General features: G+C 40.1%; 1 protein-coding gene across 1 annotated transcript; it reads left to right on the top strand.

Annotated features, from left to right (window-relative positions):
• Positions 1-5,421: 5,421 nt before the first annotated feature.
• Positions 5,422-5,856, top strand: LOC124554868 (cyclic pyranopterin monophosphate synthase-like). Its single transcript, XM_047128537.1, has one exon. It carries the CDS (start codon positions 5,422-5,424, stop codon positions 5,854-5,856), a length of 435 nt encoding a protein of 144 aa, XP_046984493.1.
• The last annotated feature ends 8,870 nt before the right edge of the window (positions 5,857-14,726 follow it).

The raw sequence follows: 14,726 nt of genomic DNA on the forward strand, positions 1-14,726 counted from the left end.
TGTGATAGTGTCCCCTCTTTTGTTTTTTGGGTACCTCTGTTTCATTTCGTGTGTTTGTGGTTGCCCTAGTTTGGGTGTGTCTTCTGTGATATCACGAGTGTCACAATCTGGCCTAGACAGAGCTGACTTGGTGTTGTCTGGGACCGGCAGTGTTGTCATCAGTACAGGGGCAGTTTCTAGCATTGCAGGTGTGGGTTGTGGTTCTGTTGTTGTGGGAGTGTGCCGTGAGTTTGTGGAGCTCTGTGCATCCTCAGTTCATCCACTTCCACTGACAATGCCAGTAAAAGAGATTCCACACCTTACTGATTGGGGGGTGGGGAGTGTCTTGGAGCTGTTCTGGTTACCACTTGTCTGTCTTTGGCACTTTTGCACCTTAGAGCTTCTTTGTATGCTGCACACCGTCTGTAGTTTGCACATGGACCCCTCCACATTTGGTACATTTGATAATTGTACCAAGTTTAAAGTGTCGCGCTACATGGTTACCAGTGCATTTGCAGCACTGTGTGCCAGTTCACATCGGGTGCCGCACGGCCAATCTGCTGGCAGTGGTGGCACTGTTGGGGGACACACGGAAGTGTGTATATTTCTACTACGACCATGTGAAGCAGGAGCATCTGCGTCAGAAAGTTGCATGAGTAAGCTGTGTCGTCCAAATCCACTAAATAGTTTGGCTGCAGGCTGTGTGTCACGAATCCCAGAATTCATCTCATGCTCTCACAGTCCCAGCTGAGAGCTGTGATTATACCATGAAGAATGTCATTGAGGGTTGTGGTGTCAACTCCTTTCATGATGTACATTCGAGTTTTTCCCCCTTGGGTGCTATATTTATGATACTCAATTCCCCCAGCTTTGACGAATTTCAGGAGATTTGTGCAATCTGTTTTGTTGCATACATACAGTGATACATGGTCCCTTGTGAGTTTTGTGATTGGTATATGGTGGGGAGTGACTTTCTACAAATGTCTTGTTTAGCTTGCCGAGGCAAGTGTAATTGTGTATTATGACCAGTGGGAAGCCAGTCGGTGTAGTGTTCTGCGTAGCGGCTGGGTTAGTGTTGTGTAGTTGAGGTGCTGCAAAATTGTTTGTATGGGCGCTCATATTACCGATGCTCAGAATTGGTGTTGGTAAAAGCACGCTGCATTTGCCGTGTGAGTCAGTAGGCTCAGTTGTTCGTGTATGTTGCTGCTGATTCCATTTTGGACCCACCAGCTTCGAAGGTCCATCTTTGTTCCACGGAGCTGTCACTTCCACCTCGAGGACTACTGCGGTGATATTGAGGGCCTCTCTAGTATATTCACTGGTGGTGTGACTGGTGTTGGTGTTGCTGTTGCTGTTGCGTTGCTTCCACCCGTCAGTTGGACAATGAGCTCATGCTGTCTCCGAGCCATTGCTTCTTGATTTGTGGCAGCAAAGTCCAGATTTAGCTGGTTCATCACTTACTGATAGGTGGCAAAGCAAGACAGAAACATTGAAGGGAACAGATGGCACTCCTGCCTCTCGTGCTGCAGTCTTGCTACGGGTCGTTGGGTGGGATCTGCTCGGTGGATCTGCCGTCTCCCAGACATAAGGATACTTTTAAGGATAGAATGTGGATATGAGACAATTTTACTTTTTCGTCTGAAAAGACAATTTTGCTCTTTTAGTGTACATACAGAAGAGGGGAGTCCTTATGACTCACTTGTGCAAGATGCAATGCACAGTGCAAGAGAGCACGGGTGGTAGACAGCAGGCCTGTACTGGACAGTGTTGTCCAATGTGAACGTGCCCCGGACACTGAAATACCCTATTAAAGAATGGGAGAGTCACACTGGGGAAGTTCCAACCACAGTTGCAGGAACTTTGAGCCAGAACTCATGGCCACCTAGCACTGTCAAGTGTGTAGCAGCGTGTGCTTATTAGTGACACTCCAAAGAGTGTCCTGTGGCATCTACGCCAGTTTTAGCGTATATGTAACACAAATATCCTCTCGCAGCTACTGCAGGTACAGGGGGAAGGCAGCTGCTCAGCTGCGACTCACCCGTAGTACTGCCCGTGGTTTTCCTTGGTGGGAGGACTGGAACGAGGTGCACCAAGCCTTGTGATGCCCATTGAGGAACTGTTGGACTGAGGCGTAGTGACTCTGAGGTCAAGAAAGCTGGCAGTGACCAGAACAGGGTGTGCTGACTCACCCCCCCCCCCCCCCCCCCCCACGATACTGATTTCAGTGATGCCATTGCAGAGGATTACACTGTGGTTGGTCATCTGGTTTTGATGTGGGCCAGAACATGAAGCTTTCCTTTGCCTTTTTTTGCTAAATTGACTCTTACTTCTGGGCACAAACACCTATACAGAGCAAATGTATTGGCACCCAGGGTTTGGTTATTTGGGGGGGGGGGGGGGGGGGGGGGGGGTTGGGGGAGTGATGGTTTGTTATTGTTACCACCCCCCTCACCCAGCTTCCCTCAAAAATGCAACTCGCTAGCAACCTCACTGTTAGCATACGACAGACATCTACAATTTTAATAACAATAATAAACACACAAAAATATATTAAATTATTCAATATAATAGTAACAATACAAATAGGTGGATCAAAGAACGAAGAAAACATAGGACAAACAAAAGAACTTCAGAAAGTGTACAAACTGACATGGACACACTATAATAAAAGAAACATTTCAGTACAAGGCAAACACATGCGCTACAATACAGTTATAGTATCAGAAGCACTCTTCGCATCAGAAATGACCACAATCTGAGGACCAGGCACCACAAAGCAGAAAGAATACAATGCAAAATCCTCAGAAAATTTTTTGGAGCAGTGTACAGAGATGGCATATGGATGAAGAGATCAACCAGAGAATTATAAGAACACAGAGGCAGACTCAGTCACAATCAGAAAAAACCGACTAACATTCCGTGGACACATACACACAATGAACAGCAACAGATTCACAAAGGGATTTAGGATGTAGTAAATGCCTAAATCAAAAAAAACCAGTTGGTTTCAAGAAATAGAAGAAGGCTAAAACGAGCAGGAATCAGAATGGAAATGATGAATGAAAGAGACAAATTCAGAATCAAAATTATGAACATAAAACTTGAAGTAAAGGGAAGGAAGAAAACAGAGAAAATATGTACATATCAAAGGAAACAAGAACACAGTCAATGAATGAAACGATTTTGGGAAGAGAAAAGGGAGGAGGAAATAAGGAAAAATCTGAACAATCACGTAACAACCAAGTTGAACTCTGTCAAAGTGTGTGCTCACCATCATCATTTCAATAAACATTATGACTGAACAGAGGTCTGCAAACACATGTGAATGAGGGGAATACTGTTTCTATCAATGATTTCCAACTGTGTTCGGGAAGTCATTCTTTCTGTTGTTGTTGTATCGGATCTGTTGTTGACACCTGGTATGTTCAACCCAGTGGTGTGCAGCTTTACCCGGCTGGAATGTTGTCAATCAGACCAAAAGCATGTCCTTGTGGGCAGACCCTAGCACGAGCAACTGAAAAGTGTCCTTTATTACATGTAGCTTGTCATTGCTGAAAGGACTTGGCACTTTTGACACACTTCTGTTTCCATGCTACCTCCTTCTCCAAAAGTTATGTGTGCATTTGGAAATTGGTGAAGTAAAAAATATAAAGACATCGTGTCGTTCTGCCACATCTGTCTGTAGTGTGCATTTTGGGGTGCGTGTACGATACAAGGCATTTAGGTATGGTGAGGTTACTTAGCCATTAGTGTTCACAATGGCTGGCATAAAGGAAACATGACAAGTATTACATTAGAAAGCAACAGCGATAGCTTTCCGACCGCATAAATTCTACTAGGCAGAGTCAGAAGCAGACACAGTGGCCTGTGCCAGATACGAGGGTTGGAAGTGGCTGAAATGTGAGTTGTGGGACAGAGAGAAAGAGAGAGAGAGAGAGAACACACAGACAGCACCATAAAGCATTCCCCATCTCTTTCTGCACGGAATGAACCACACTGCTGCCTTCTTAAGGGCACCCCAGTATAATATGTTGTTTGGGAAGTGGGTGGTAGTTATCATCATTGCAATGACCTCCCCTTATATCCACTCCTGCAAGATTGTGAAATCTAGAGCCACTGAGGAGATTTATGTGAGATGTTCCTATCAACTTTGTGTAATATTCATATTGCACACTTCTGCAGACAAAACAGATTTTCGACCTTAGCTTAGGAAAGAAAAGAATCATCACAGATCATTAAGGTTCAAAGAACTTGTCTTGAACACTGTAAGGGATCCGTGATCCCACAAACATAGATTCTAGTATCTGACGCCCAGGTCGATAGCGGACAGGAGTCGATTGTCGAGCGCTGCAGTAGGCAGTGAGACTAGTGCTGAGTGCGCAGCAGTATGGTAGAGTGTCGAGTGAGAAGTAGAGTGGGAAAGACGGCCAAGAATGGTGGTCTAGTGAGTTGTAAACGGTAAAATTCACTGGAGTATGACGAGTGAGCACGTCCCCCTGATCGTCATGGGGTTGACTCTCACTAATGCCGATTCGCGAGTGATAAGAAACAGAAAGTGACAAGTGCCAAATTACGTGTTTCGTGTCAACCGCGTCAGCCAGCAACAACCATGGATTGCAGTGAGGATTGTTGTGAATGTTAACCATCAGCATTGCCTGTGACAAAGTGCTGAAAATCAGCAATCAATAAAAAGAGATAACCACAATTAGACGTGTAAGGCAAAGGTAGCAACAGCCTCAGAATTTGTGTGTTAGTAGGAAATATATATCAGTTGTACATCGCAACCTTTGTGATACTTAATAATAGACAAACTTTCAATCATTAGCTATTCCGTCTCAGAACAGCCGCATTTGGTTGAAATACTCCCGAAACCACAGCAGAACAACGCAGAACAACCAATAGCCTTTCATCCAGTAAGCACACGGTCATATATCATAATAATTAACTGTTTTGTGGCTTTTGTAAATTACCCAAAATCCAGTAAAGGAATTAATCGGGGGTGTTTCAACACGAATGCTTAAAAATTCTTTTCTAGTTAACCTATTTTCAGATTATGAAGAGTTCTTTGTTACAGCTTGTATTTTTGTTCCAGGTGGCACTGAACTTGTTGGCTGTAGTGATGTTGTGAAGGCACAAAGTCGGAAGTTGTTAAACCTTCAGAAACAAGATTTTCAAAAGTACTTCTTCTCAGATACCAATATTTCGCCCCTGTTTGTGTCGGATACACAGATGTCTCAGTTGTTGTCACATAATTTGAGTGTAGTGACTGAATCTAGAAAACAGTTTCTTTTGCTTCCCTGTGCCCCAAGCATTATGTGCAATGCAGGACTCCTAACAAAACAAACACACAGAGCACAGCCCTCTGTCTTCTCTTGCCGTTTCTGCAGTTTGGGAGCACAGTCCGAAAGTCGGACTCATGTTGACCGGTCTGGCAGGGCGAAAATGGTCGACGTGGGTTCGAAGCTGGTGACAGAACGGACTGCTGCAGCACGAGCAAAGGTTTTTGTGGGACCCGAACTGATGAAACTCGTACGAGAAAATGGCCTGAAGGAAGGTGACGTACTTAGCGTTGCTCGCCTGGCGGGAATTGTGTGGTCCAAGCAGACGTCCAGCCTTATCCCTCTGTGTCATAACATATCTTTATCCTCTGTGGCTGTGGACATTGGACTGGACTCTGCTCTCAACTGTGTGATTGTAACTGGCACGGCAAAGTGTAGAGGGCAGACGGGTGTGGAGATGGAAGCTCTCACTGCTGTATCGGTGACTGCCTTAACAGTGTACCATATGTGCAAAGCTGTGAGTCATGACATTGTGATATCTGAAATAATGCTTCTGGCCAAAAGTGGGGGAACTAGAGGAGACTTCCACCGGACATGAGCATCTGTGTGGGGCAGTGAAATAAGTTAAGTATACCTGGTGTGATGTAGGCAAATTTCAAAGTCTGTTCATAGTTATCATAAATTATATACACATCGAATTGGCCTGAATATAAGTTGCACCTTTAATTTCGAAAAAGAGAGAAACTTAATTAAAAATAATTTGTCAAGTTGCCCATTTACAAAAGCTTTTCAAAATGTGATTTACCCTTAACCAGTTTTTTTGTAGTACACTGTAGATAAATTACACACAAAAACAAAGCTTTCAGTTGCAGTTTTCATGTAAGACACTCTTAACTTCACTAACATTCATTGTTTTGTCACTGTCAGTATTTTTGTCACTCTCCTCCCAAAGTACAGTGGCGTCGCTACAATCCCGGGCATTGCATGTGCAGCATTTCTTGAACCGTACCTTTAAAAAGCACATCTGTTAGATGAATAACTGTGAGTTTGAAATTTGCAGCGTAACTGTACCGAATTCCAAATCTCTCTCTCTCTCTCTGTGCCCTCCCCCAGCTGTGTGGTAGTGTCCTCTGTGTTGCTCTATTGTTTCAATTTTTGATGGTCCCATGCTGTGAAAGTTGAGGTGAAGTGTTCATTCTTAAATAAATAGTGTGTATCAGCTCTTTTCTCCTAGGATCAGGTTGTCATTGCTGTGTTCATTGATGTAAAATGACACTTTTTTAACAGTTCCTGAAAGGTGCACCACTTCATTGACACTTTTGCTCAGGTGTAGAGCATATTGGCCAGACTAATTTACATGTTTCAGCTTTACACTGTATGGTATCCTCTTTTTTAAAGGCCTATTATCTTTCTTGTGTGTGACTTGTCCAGAGATTGAAAATGTTTTATTTTGTAAGTTACCAATCCAGAACAGGTTTCTGTCAATTTAATTCTTCAGATTTTTCCAGAAGTTTGTTGAAATTCCCGAGTTGTCCTTTGCACAGTTGGACATCATTGTCTTCCTCGCATATTTCGGTGACATTAGTTGTTGCTTTCACAAAGTGCTACTTGAGGCTGACCGTCAGATGGAGCAGGTCTGTAATTTGTTCCCTCTGCCTTCGTGCTTCATCTGCAATCTGCTCTGACAGACATCATCCTCGGGTATCCGTGTTGCGTGATATTCCGAGTGTCATCTACACTCACGGGCACGATTCTTGTGTGTTATGTTTTCAGTCCAAGCTGGTTGGTAGAATTCTGTTTGCGGGCTGTACCTGTTTGGGGACAAGGATCGGCAGGGCATGAAACCCTAATCTTTCATCTTTCAGTTAACTCAAATGTCGAGTGTCACTTTTTTCATGTACTGTGGTTACAAATATAAGTAAATACATAACGAAAATTTCTCAACATAGTCATGTTTCTTTTCAGTATGTTTCTCAGATCAGTACACTGCAAAGTAAATATTCCATTAAAAGAATATATTTTTGATTGTTTCTTCAGTCAGAGAAGCATTGCCTTTTTGACTTAACAATCAATGTCAAATCATTGTCCATCAAACAATCCTGCAGGGGTTTGACAATGTGAGACCATGGCTTTATGGAGGATCACCTAGAATTAGCTGCCGTCTTTTCTGACATGATTTTAAATCAATGCTATCATCACTGTTTCTTTTGCTTAGGGTTTTGAGTCTAGGAATGATGCAAACAATCAGCAGCTTATTTCTTTCTTACGTGATCTTGTTTTCTCCTCCCTAGCCCCCTTTCTTCTTTCATTTGGTAGCCTCGAGCAAATTGAATATTCCTGCTTTTGTTTGTATTTATTAATCTGTTTGTGCCTCTAATTCTTAAAAGACTTCATTATGACACTAATAATGTTGTGACTCGCCGATTATTCAAAGTGCTGCCGCGCAATTACACGCGTCCTCTACGTGCGGCGCTGTCTGCCAGCCATGCAGCAGCTGCGCCACCTAAGCGGCCAGCCGAGCAGCGGCCGCTAGACTGAGACTCAGTGTTGAATCGAATGCCGACTTGTACACAGGTCAACTTACTCAGTGACTTATATGTGCTGTTGTGTTGTTCCTAAATATATGTGTTAAACTTGAAGTTCTAACACTTCTCTTTGGCAGTAATCTTTTATACAATTCTATTCTACTAGAATGATCCTGCAGTTAATGAGGTCCCAAATGTTTCATTGTATCCTCAATTGACTGCTCTCTTTCTTGATTTTAGTTTCAATATTACATTTCTCCCCCCCCCCCCCCCCCCTCTCCCCCTCTCCACCCTCACTCCATCATTTTCTATGCCGATCACTTCTGCTTTGCAGTCAATATTAGAGGCGAAACTGGTGACAGAAGACATGCAGAAAATGCAAGTCTTTATGTCTGTCAGTTTCAATATTTTACAATAAAATACGAGCCTAAAGTATGCTTTGTGAGAAAAAGCTATCAGAAACATAATAGTATGTAAAATAACTACCTCTATGTTATTTATATGAAATCAAATAACAACACCAAAACATTTGATGATGAGCACTGTAAACAGAAATTGTAAATGGAAACCACTGAAATTGTAAGGTACCAAAAATGTTGTCTTACACTTGGGACTAAGAGAACTATGTCTACTCTAAGTGACGTTAAAAGGGCAATATCACAGCCCTTGACAATTTGGTACCTCAAAGATTTCCAGTTCTTTGCCCACATTCTCTGCCAACTGAGAACATGAAGGGTGGATTTCACTTCATGGTCTTCTTTCCTGCATATAGCTTCCAAACATCAACTCTCACATATAATTTCAAATCAACAGTACAGGATGTCAACAGCATAGAAACAAAACCAAATACACACAATTATAATGTTGTTTCCAGACTTAGGCCTGTAAGTTCAATATTATATTCTCTTACTTTTTTGTTCTTTTCGAGGGTTTTGAATGGATTTAAGAACACTAGAAACACACGATTCTATGCCTTTAGCAAACTCAAGTGGTCCACTTTTAACTAAATTTGAGTTTTCTTTTACACTGAATAAGATGCTGCACATTGTTCCCAATTTATTTCTTGGGTTGGTAATAAAATATTTAACCAATGGTGGTCTAAAATTTCTATACAGTTATTTTCTAGTTTCTGTTTTTAGGACTTTTCCAATTTAGGAACACAATAAGGATCTGTTGAACCACATGCTGAAAACTATAAATTTCTGCATCAATTCTTTAAGTCTGAAGACAACATAACCATACCATTAAACAGAGACTCACATTACACAGGACTGAAAGAATATGCACATAAAAACACACATCACTAAAAATAAAAATAAAATTATATTTATACACAGGTACTACTCAGGACAGTAAAATGTTATCATAAATGAATCAACCAAAAAGAAGACATCAGGGGTAACATGAGAAACTAAAAAGGTTTTCAGCTAGTGAAGGAGGCAAGTTGAAAGTATATTTTACAACAACAAGCATTTTTGGTTACATTCAAAACATTAGTGGTACATTCAAAACATAAATAAATAATGAAGCTAGTTGTTTATCTCACCATTTTTTCAAGTTGTGTGAAAATTGCACAAAAGTAGGGAACACCATTTGTGCCGTAACAAAGAGCAGAACAGCATTAAATGAAATATAAAATAATCCATTCACTGTTCAATAAAAGATATTAGATATTTATGGCAACTGAGTTTAAATTCACACTAACCACAAAAGCAAATCAGAGTGGTTAGAAACAGGATAAGTTTAAGTAAGAAAAGTTGAAGTACAAGATGGAGGAAAGGAAACATGAACAAGTACAGTGAGATGTACCCTCTGTCATACTCTTCATAGTGGTTTGCAGAGTGTGGATGAACATGTAGATAGCATCATCAAGAACGCAATCAACGTGTATCTGAAACTTGAGCTTCTCCTAGTGTGTAGCGTCACAAACGTTTTGACATTATTATACATACTTCTGCCACTGGGGCAATCATAGGTAATGACTAATTTGGCAGTAATATGCAGTGCTAGATTTGTTAAAAGAAAAAAAATAGACTTCTTAACATGTATTTATGGTAAGTAGCACTCTATCATTTCCTATATTTCTAAGTTCCTACCGAGAGTTTCCATAGTTTGATTTAGACTTCTGAAAAAGTTATAACACTTTTCTGAGCTTTTTAACAGTGTGAATACAACATTTGTATCTTACCGCTTCAACTAGAGCAAAAGTTCTATTGTATCACATCTCAAAATCTTTGGGTCTAATTTTTTTTGTCATCAGCGGTATACTGTCAAAAATCAAACCTTGCTTATGTGTATTGTTAGATTTTGTTTATTATTATTTATGTGGGGTGTATGAGCAATGCAGCTGACTGGGATTCACCTGCTGCAAGTCATAGACTGACCACTGCTGTGTTCACTGCCTGGGTCAAAGGTGCTGAAAGGATGTGCTCATTGATGCTATGGAGACACTGTTCTGTGTTTTATTTTAATGACAATTATTGTCAGTTTCTTCTTGTTTTGTTTATAAGAAAGGAATGAGGACATCATTAGATCTTTTGAAGAGTACACTACATAAATCACAAAATGTTATTTCTGTATTAGCAAAAAATTGGACTACATTGTATGATAGAGATGAAAAAGAAACCGTGATTAAATTCTTTCTGTGTTAGATTCCTGAACCTGCTGATCTTTGAGAGAGAGAGAGAGAGAGAGAGTGAGAGAGAGAGAGAGAGGGAGAGAGGGGGGGGGGGGGGATGGGATTTAATTGTATCTCCCCATGCAGCCGTAGCATTTTGGCATGTCGTACATTGGTCAGATCATCAGTAGCTTGGAGGACTCGTATGTAGGGCATAAGCAAAACACACACACACACACACACACACACACACTTAATAATAGTCAAGAAAATTTGCAACCGCAAAATATTGCCTTGGTACAGGTCATAGAATCTAATATACAACACAGATATTTCAATATGCATATCCAGTTACTGGAATAGTGTTATTAAGAAAGCTGTTGAGAGACAGAAGTTTTTGCTTAAATTCTTATAATTTACACCAGATGATGTACAAAATAAACTCCAAATTACTGTCACAACATAGTGCACAAAGCACACATTCATTTTCTAATTACAACAATCATACCCCAAACTATAAAAATTAAAATATTGAAGACCAGCATCTAAGTTTAGCTGCTACAAAATTATGTCACAGGTAACAATTATTTAATTCACTTCTTAAACATAACAATTTAATTTAAAAAAGACAACAAATAACATTTTAAGTACAATATTCAAGTTTAGGTGCTGCAAAGATGCATAACAATCATCTATGTTTCAACATTCTTATAAAAAATACAACATAAAAAGGAAGACCTGATTGTAGATCATGGGTGGGCTATGTAAAATAAATGACAAAAATCAGCAGCTGTAAAAGGCAGATTTTTTTCCAACTACAACCAATTCCTCCATTTTACAACAGCATAAATGAATGCAGCTCTTTTTCCCCAAATTTGCTGCTTCAGAGTATTACCGTCATAATGAAGTCTTTTAAGAATTAGAGGCACAAACAGATTAATAAATACAAACAAAAGCAGGAATATTCAATTTGCTCGAGGCTACCAAATGAAAGAAGAAAGGGGGCTAGGGTGGAGAAAACAAGATCACGTAAGAAAGAAATAAACTGCTGATTGTTTGCATCATTCCTAGACTCAAAACCCTAAGCAAAAGAAACAGTGATGATAGCATTGATTTAAAATCATGTCAGAAAAGACGGCAGCTAATTCTAGGTGATCCTCCATAAAGCCATGGTCTCACGTTGTCAAACCCCTGCAGGATTGTTTGAGGGACAATGATTTGACATTGATTGTTAAGTCAAAAAGGCAATGCATCTTTGACTGAAGAAACAATCAAAAATATATTCTTTTAATGGAATATTTACATTGCAGTGTACTGATCTGAGAAACATACTGAAAAGAAACATGACTATGTTGAGAAATTTTCATTTTGTATTTTCTTATATTTGTAACCGCAGTACATGAAAAAAGTGACACTCGACATTTGAGTTAACTGAAAGATGAAAGATTAGGGTTTCATGCCCTGCCGATCCTTGTCCCCAAACGGGGACAGCCCGCAAACAGAATTTTACCAACCAGCTTGGACTGAAAACATAACACACAAGAATCGTGCCCGTGAGTGTAGATGACACTCGGAATATCACGCAACACGGATACCCGAGGATGGTGTCTGTCAGAGCAGATTGCAGATGAAGCACGAAGGCAGAGGGAACAAATTACAGACCTGCTCCATCTGACGGTCAGTCTCAAGTAGCACTTTGTAAAAGCAACAACTAATGTCACCGAAATATGCGAGGAAGACAATGATGTCCGACTGTGCAAAGGACAACTCAGGAATTTCAGCAAACTTCTGGAAAAACCTGAAGAATTAAATTGACAGAAACCTGTTCTGGATTGGTAACTTACAAAATAAAACATTTTCAATCTCTGGACTAGTCACACACAAGAAAGATAATAGGCCTTTAAAAAAGAGGGTACCATACAGTGTAAAGCTGAAACATGTAAATTAGTCTGGCCAATATGCTCTACACCTGAGCAAAAGTGTCAATGAAGTGGTGCACCTTTTAGGAACTGTTAAAAAAGTGTCATTTTACATCAATGAACACAGCAATGACAACCTGATCCTAGGAGAAAAGAGCTGATACACACTATTTATTTAAGAATGAACACTTCACCTCAACTTTTCACAGCACGGGACCATCAAAAATTGAAACAATAGAGCAACACAGAGGACACTACCACACAGCTGGGGGAGGGCACAGAGAGAGAGAGAGAGTTTAATGACCTACTTACTCACTTTTTACTGGCAACAAGATAAGAGTGCAGGTGGTGTCATATCAAAATTGTAGAGAACATGCACGAGAAAAAGTTTTAACAATAGCAAATTAACGTACTTGCTAGTGCTTATTTTTTTTTTTTTAAATATCTCTCTCAAACTGATCAGGTATTGGAAAAAGAAAGATAAATATTTTGAATTAAGACTTAAAACAGGATGGAAACGGGTACCATATTGGCCTGAATATAAGATACGCCATTTCTACAAAAAATCTCCCATAAAAACTGGGACTTTTATGAATCATAGAAACCTCAACTGTAGTGCTTTTTCTTAAGTTTGAAATGAAACAAAAATATCACTACAGTTTGTAATTCAATTGTTGTGTATGAGTTAGCAATGCAAACATTCTCTTTGTTGCTATCCCATTTAGGCAGTGACTACAGAGGGATCCAGAAAAATGTAGACATTCTCTGATAGTTATTACCTTTGGAACAAAGTGTTATATGGCTGCAATTTTGAGTGGTAGCATAAACCACTGTTTTCCCAACAGATCTTGTCGTGTGGGTTTCCAGCAGATGACAATGCAGCACTGGATGAAGTACAACTATTGTTTGAGCAATGCAAGGCTGTACTGAAACAACAATTTATTGTATTTGGTATAAATTTTAAGCCGACAATGCTGTTTAAAATGTGCACAAGGAAAGGTCCTCTGAACAACAACATCAACCTCCAGGTTCCAGCACTGCTGTATTGCAACATTTTTCTAGATCATCTCAAAAATCTATGAAGCATTGTGTATGGGGAAGTGGGATAAGCTGATCAAGTGCATGATAAATTCTGAAGACTGCAAAGTGGAAAGTGTACATTCCAAGATTGTTTCACACTATGAATGAGGACAACTCGAATCGAAGGATGGAGCACTACGAGTGGTCTGAAGGCATGCTTCACGAAGATGAATGGTTTGCAGGGAAGGTTATCTGGCCTAATGAGGCACAATTCAACCTGAATGGTAATGTAAACTGTCATAGCTACGTGTATTGGGCTGCTGAAAATCCTCATGTTCACATGGACAAACATGTTACTTCACTTGGTGTTAATGTGTGGTGTGGTCCGTCATAGTATTGTTTCTCTGACCCATTCTTCTTTGAAGGTACATAACTGGTGAGGTGTATCATATACTGCAAACATTGATTTTATTAGCCATCCAAGTGGTGTTTGGAAACAAAAGATTTTTACCTACAAGACTGTACTCCGCCTCACCACCACAGAGATATCAGATTCTACTTAGATGAAAATATACCTGGACGACAGATAAGTCGAAGAGGAACTGTCAAGTGCCCACCAAGTTCATGGGACCTTACAATTCTCGACTTCTACCAATGGGGGACCTCGACAAACAAAGTTTACCAACAGAACCCAGCTACACTGAATGAGATATGAGAAACCATCAAGACATCCTGTGCAGCTACCACACTGGCAACATTGACAGCTGTACTTCAGTCAACAATTCAGCAACATTGATGTTGCTTGGCTGCTAACAGGTGTCACTTTGAACACACAAAATGATCTTCCTCCCATGCAAGATTTTTGACACTATGCCATTTTGTTCCATCAATATTGACTATCAAAGAGAGTCTACATTTTTCTGGACCCCATGTATTCCCATTCTCACAGTTTCACTATTTTAGACAATGGAACAGGCACAGTTTTTCTCTAACTAAAAATTTTATATATTTTTCTTCACCAATGAAGCACAACATTGAGAGAAAATTTTGGAATTCGGTACAATTACGTTGCAAATTTCAAACTCACAGTTATTCATCTAACAGATGTGCTTTTTAAAGGTACGGTTCAAGAAATGCTGCACATGCAATGCCCGGGATTGTAGCGACGCCACTGTACTTTGGGAGGAGAGTGACAAAAATACTGACAGTGACAAAACAATGAATGTTAGTGAAGTTAAGAGTGTCTTACATGAAAACTGCAACTGAAAGCTTTGTTTTTGTGTGTAATTTATCTATAGTGTACTACAAAAAAACTGGTTAAGGGTAAATCACATTTTGAAAAGCTTTTGTAAATGGGCAACTTGACAAATTATTTTTAATTAAGTTT

The sequence above is a fragment of the Schistocerca americana genome, chromosome X, assembly GCF_021461395.2.
Source record: "Schistocerca americana isolate TAMUIC-IGC-003095 chromosome X, iqSchAmer2.1, whole genome shotgun sequence".
Taxonomy (NCBI): Eukaryota; Metazoa; Arthropoda; class Insecta; order Orthoptera; family Acrididae; genus Schistocerca; species Schistocerca americana.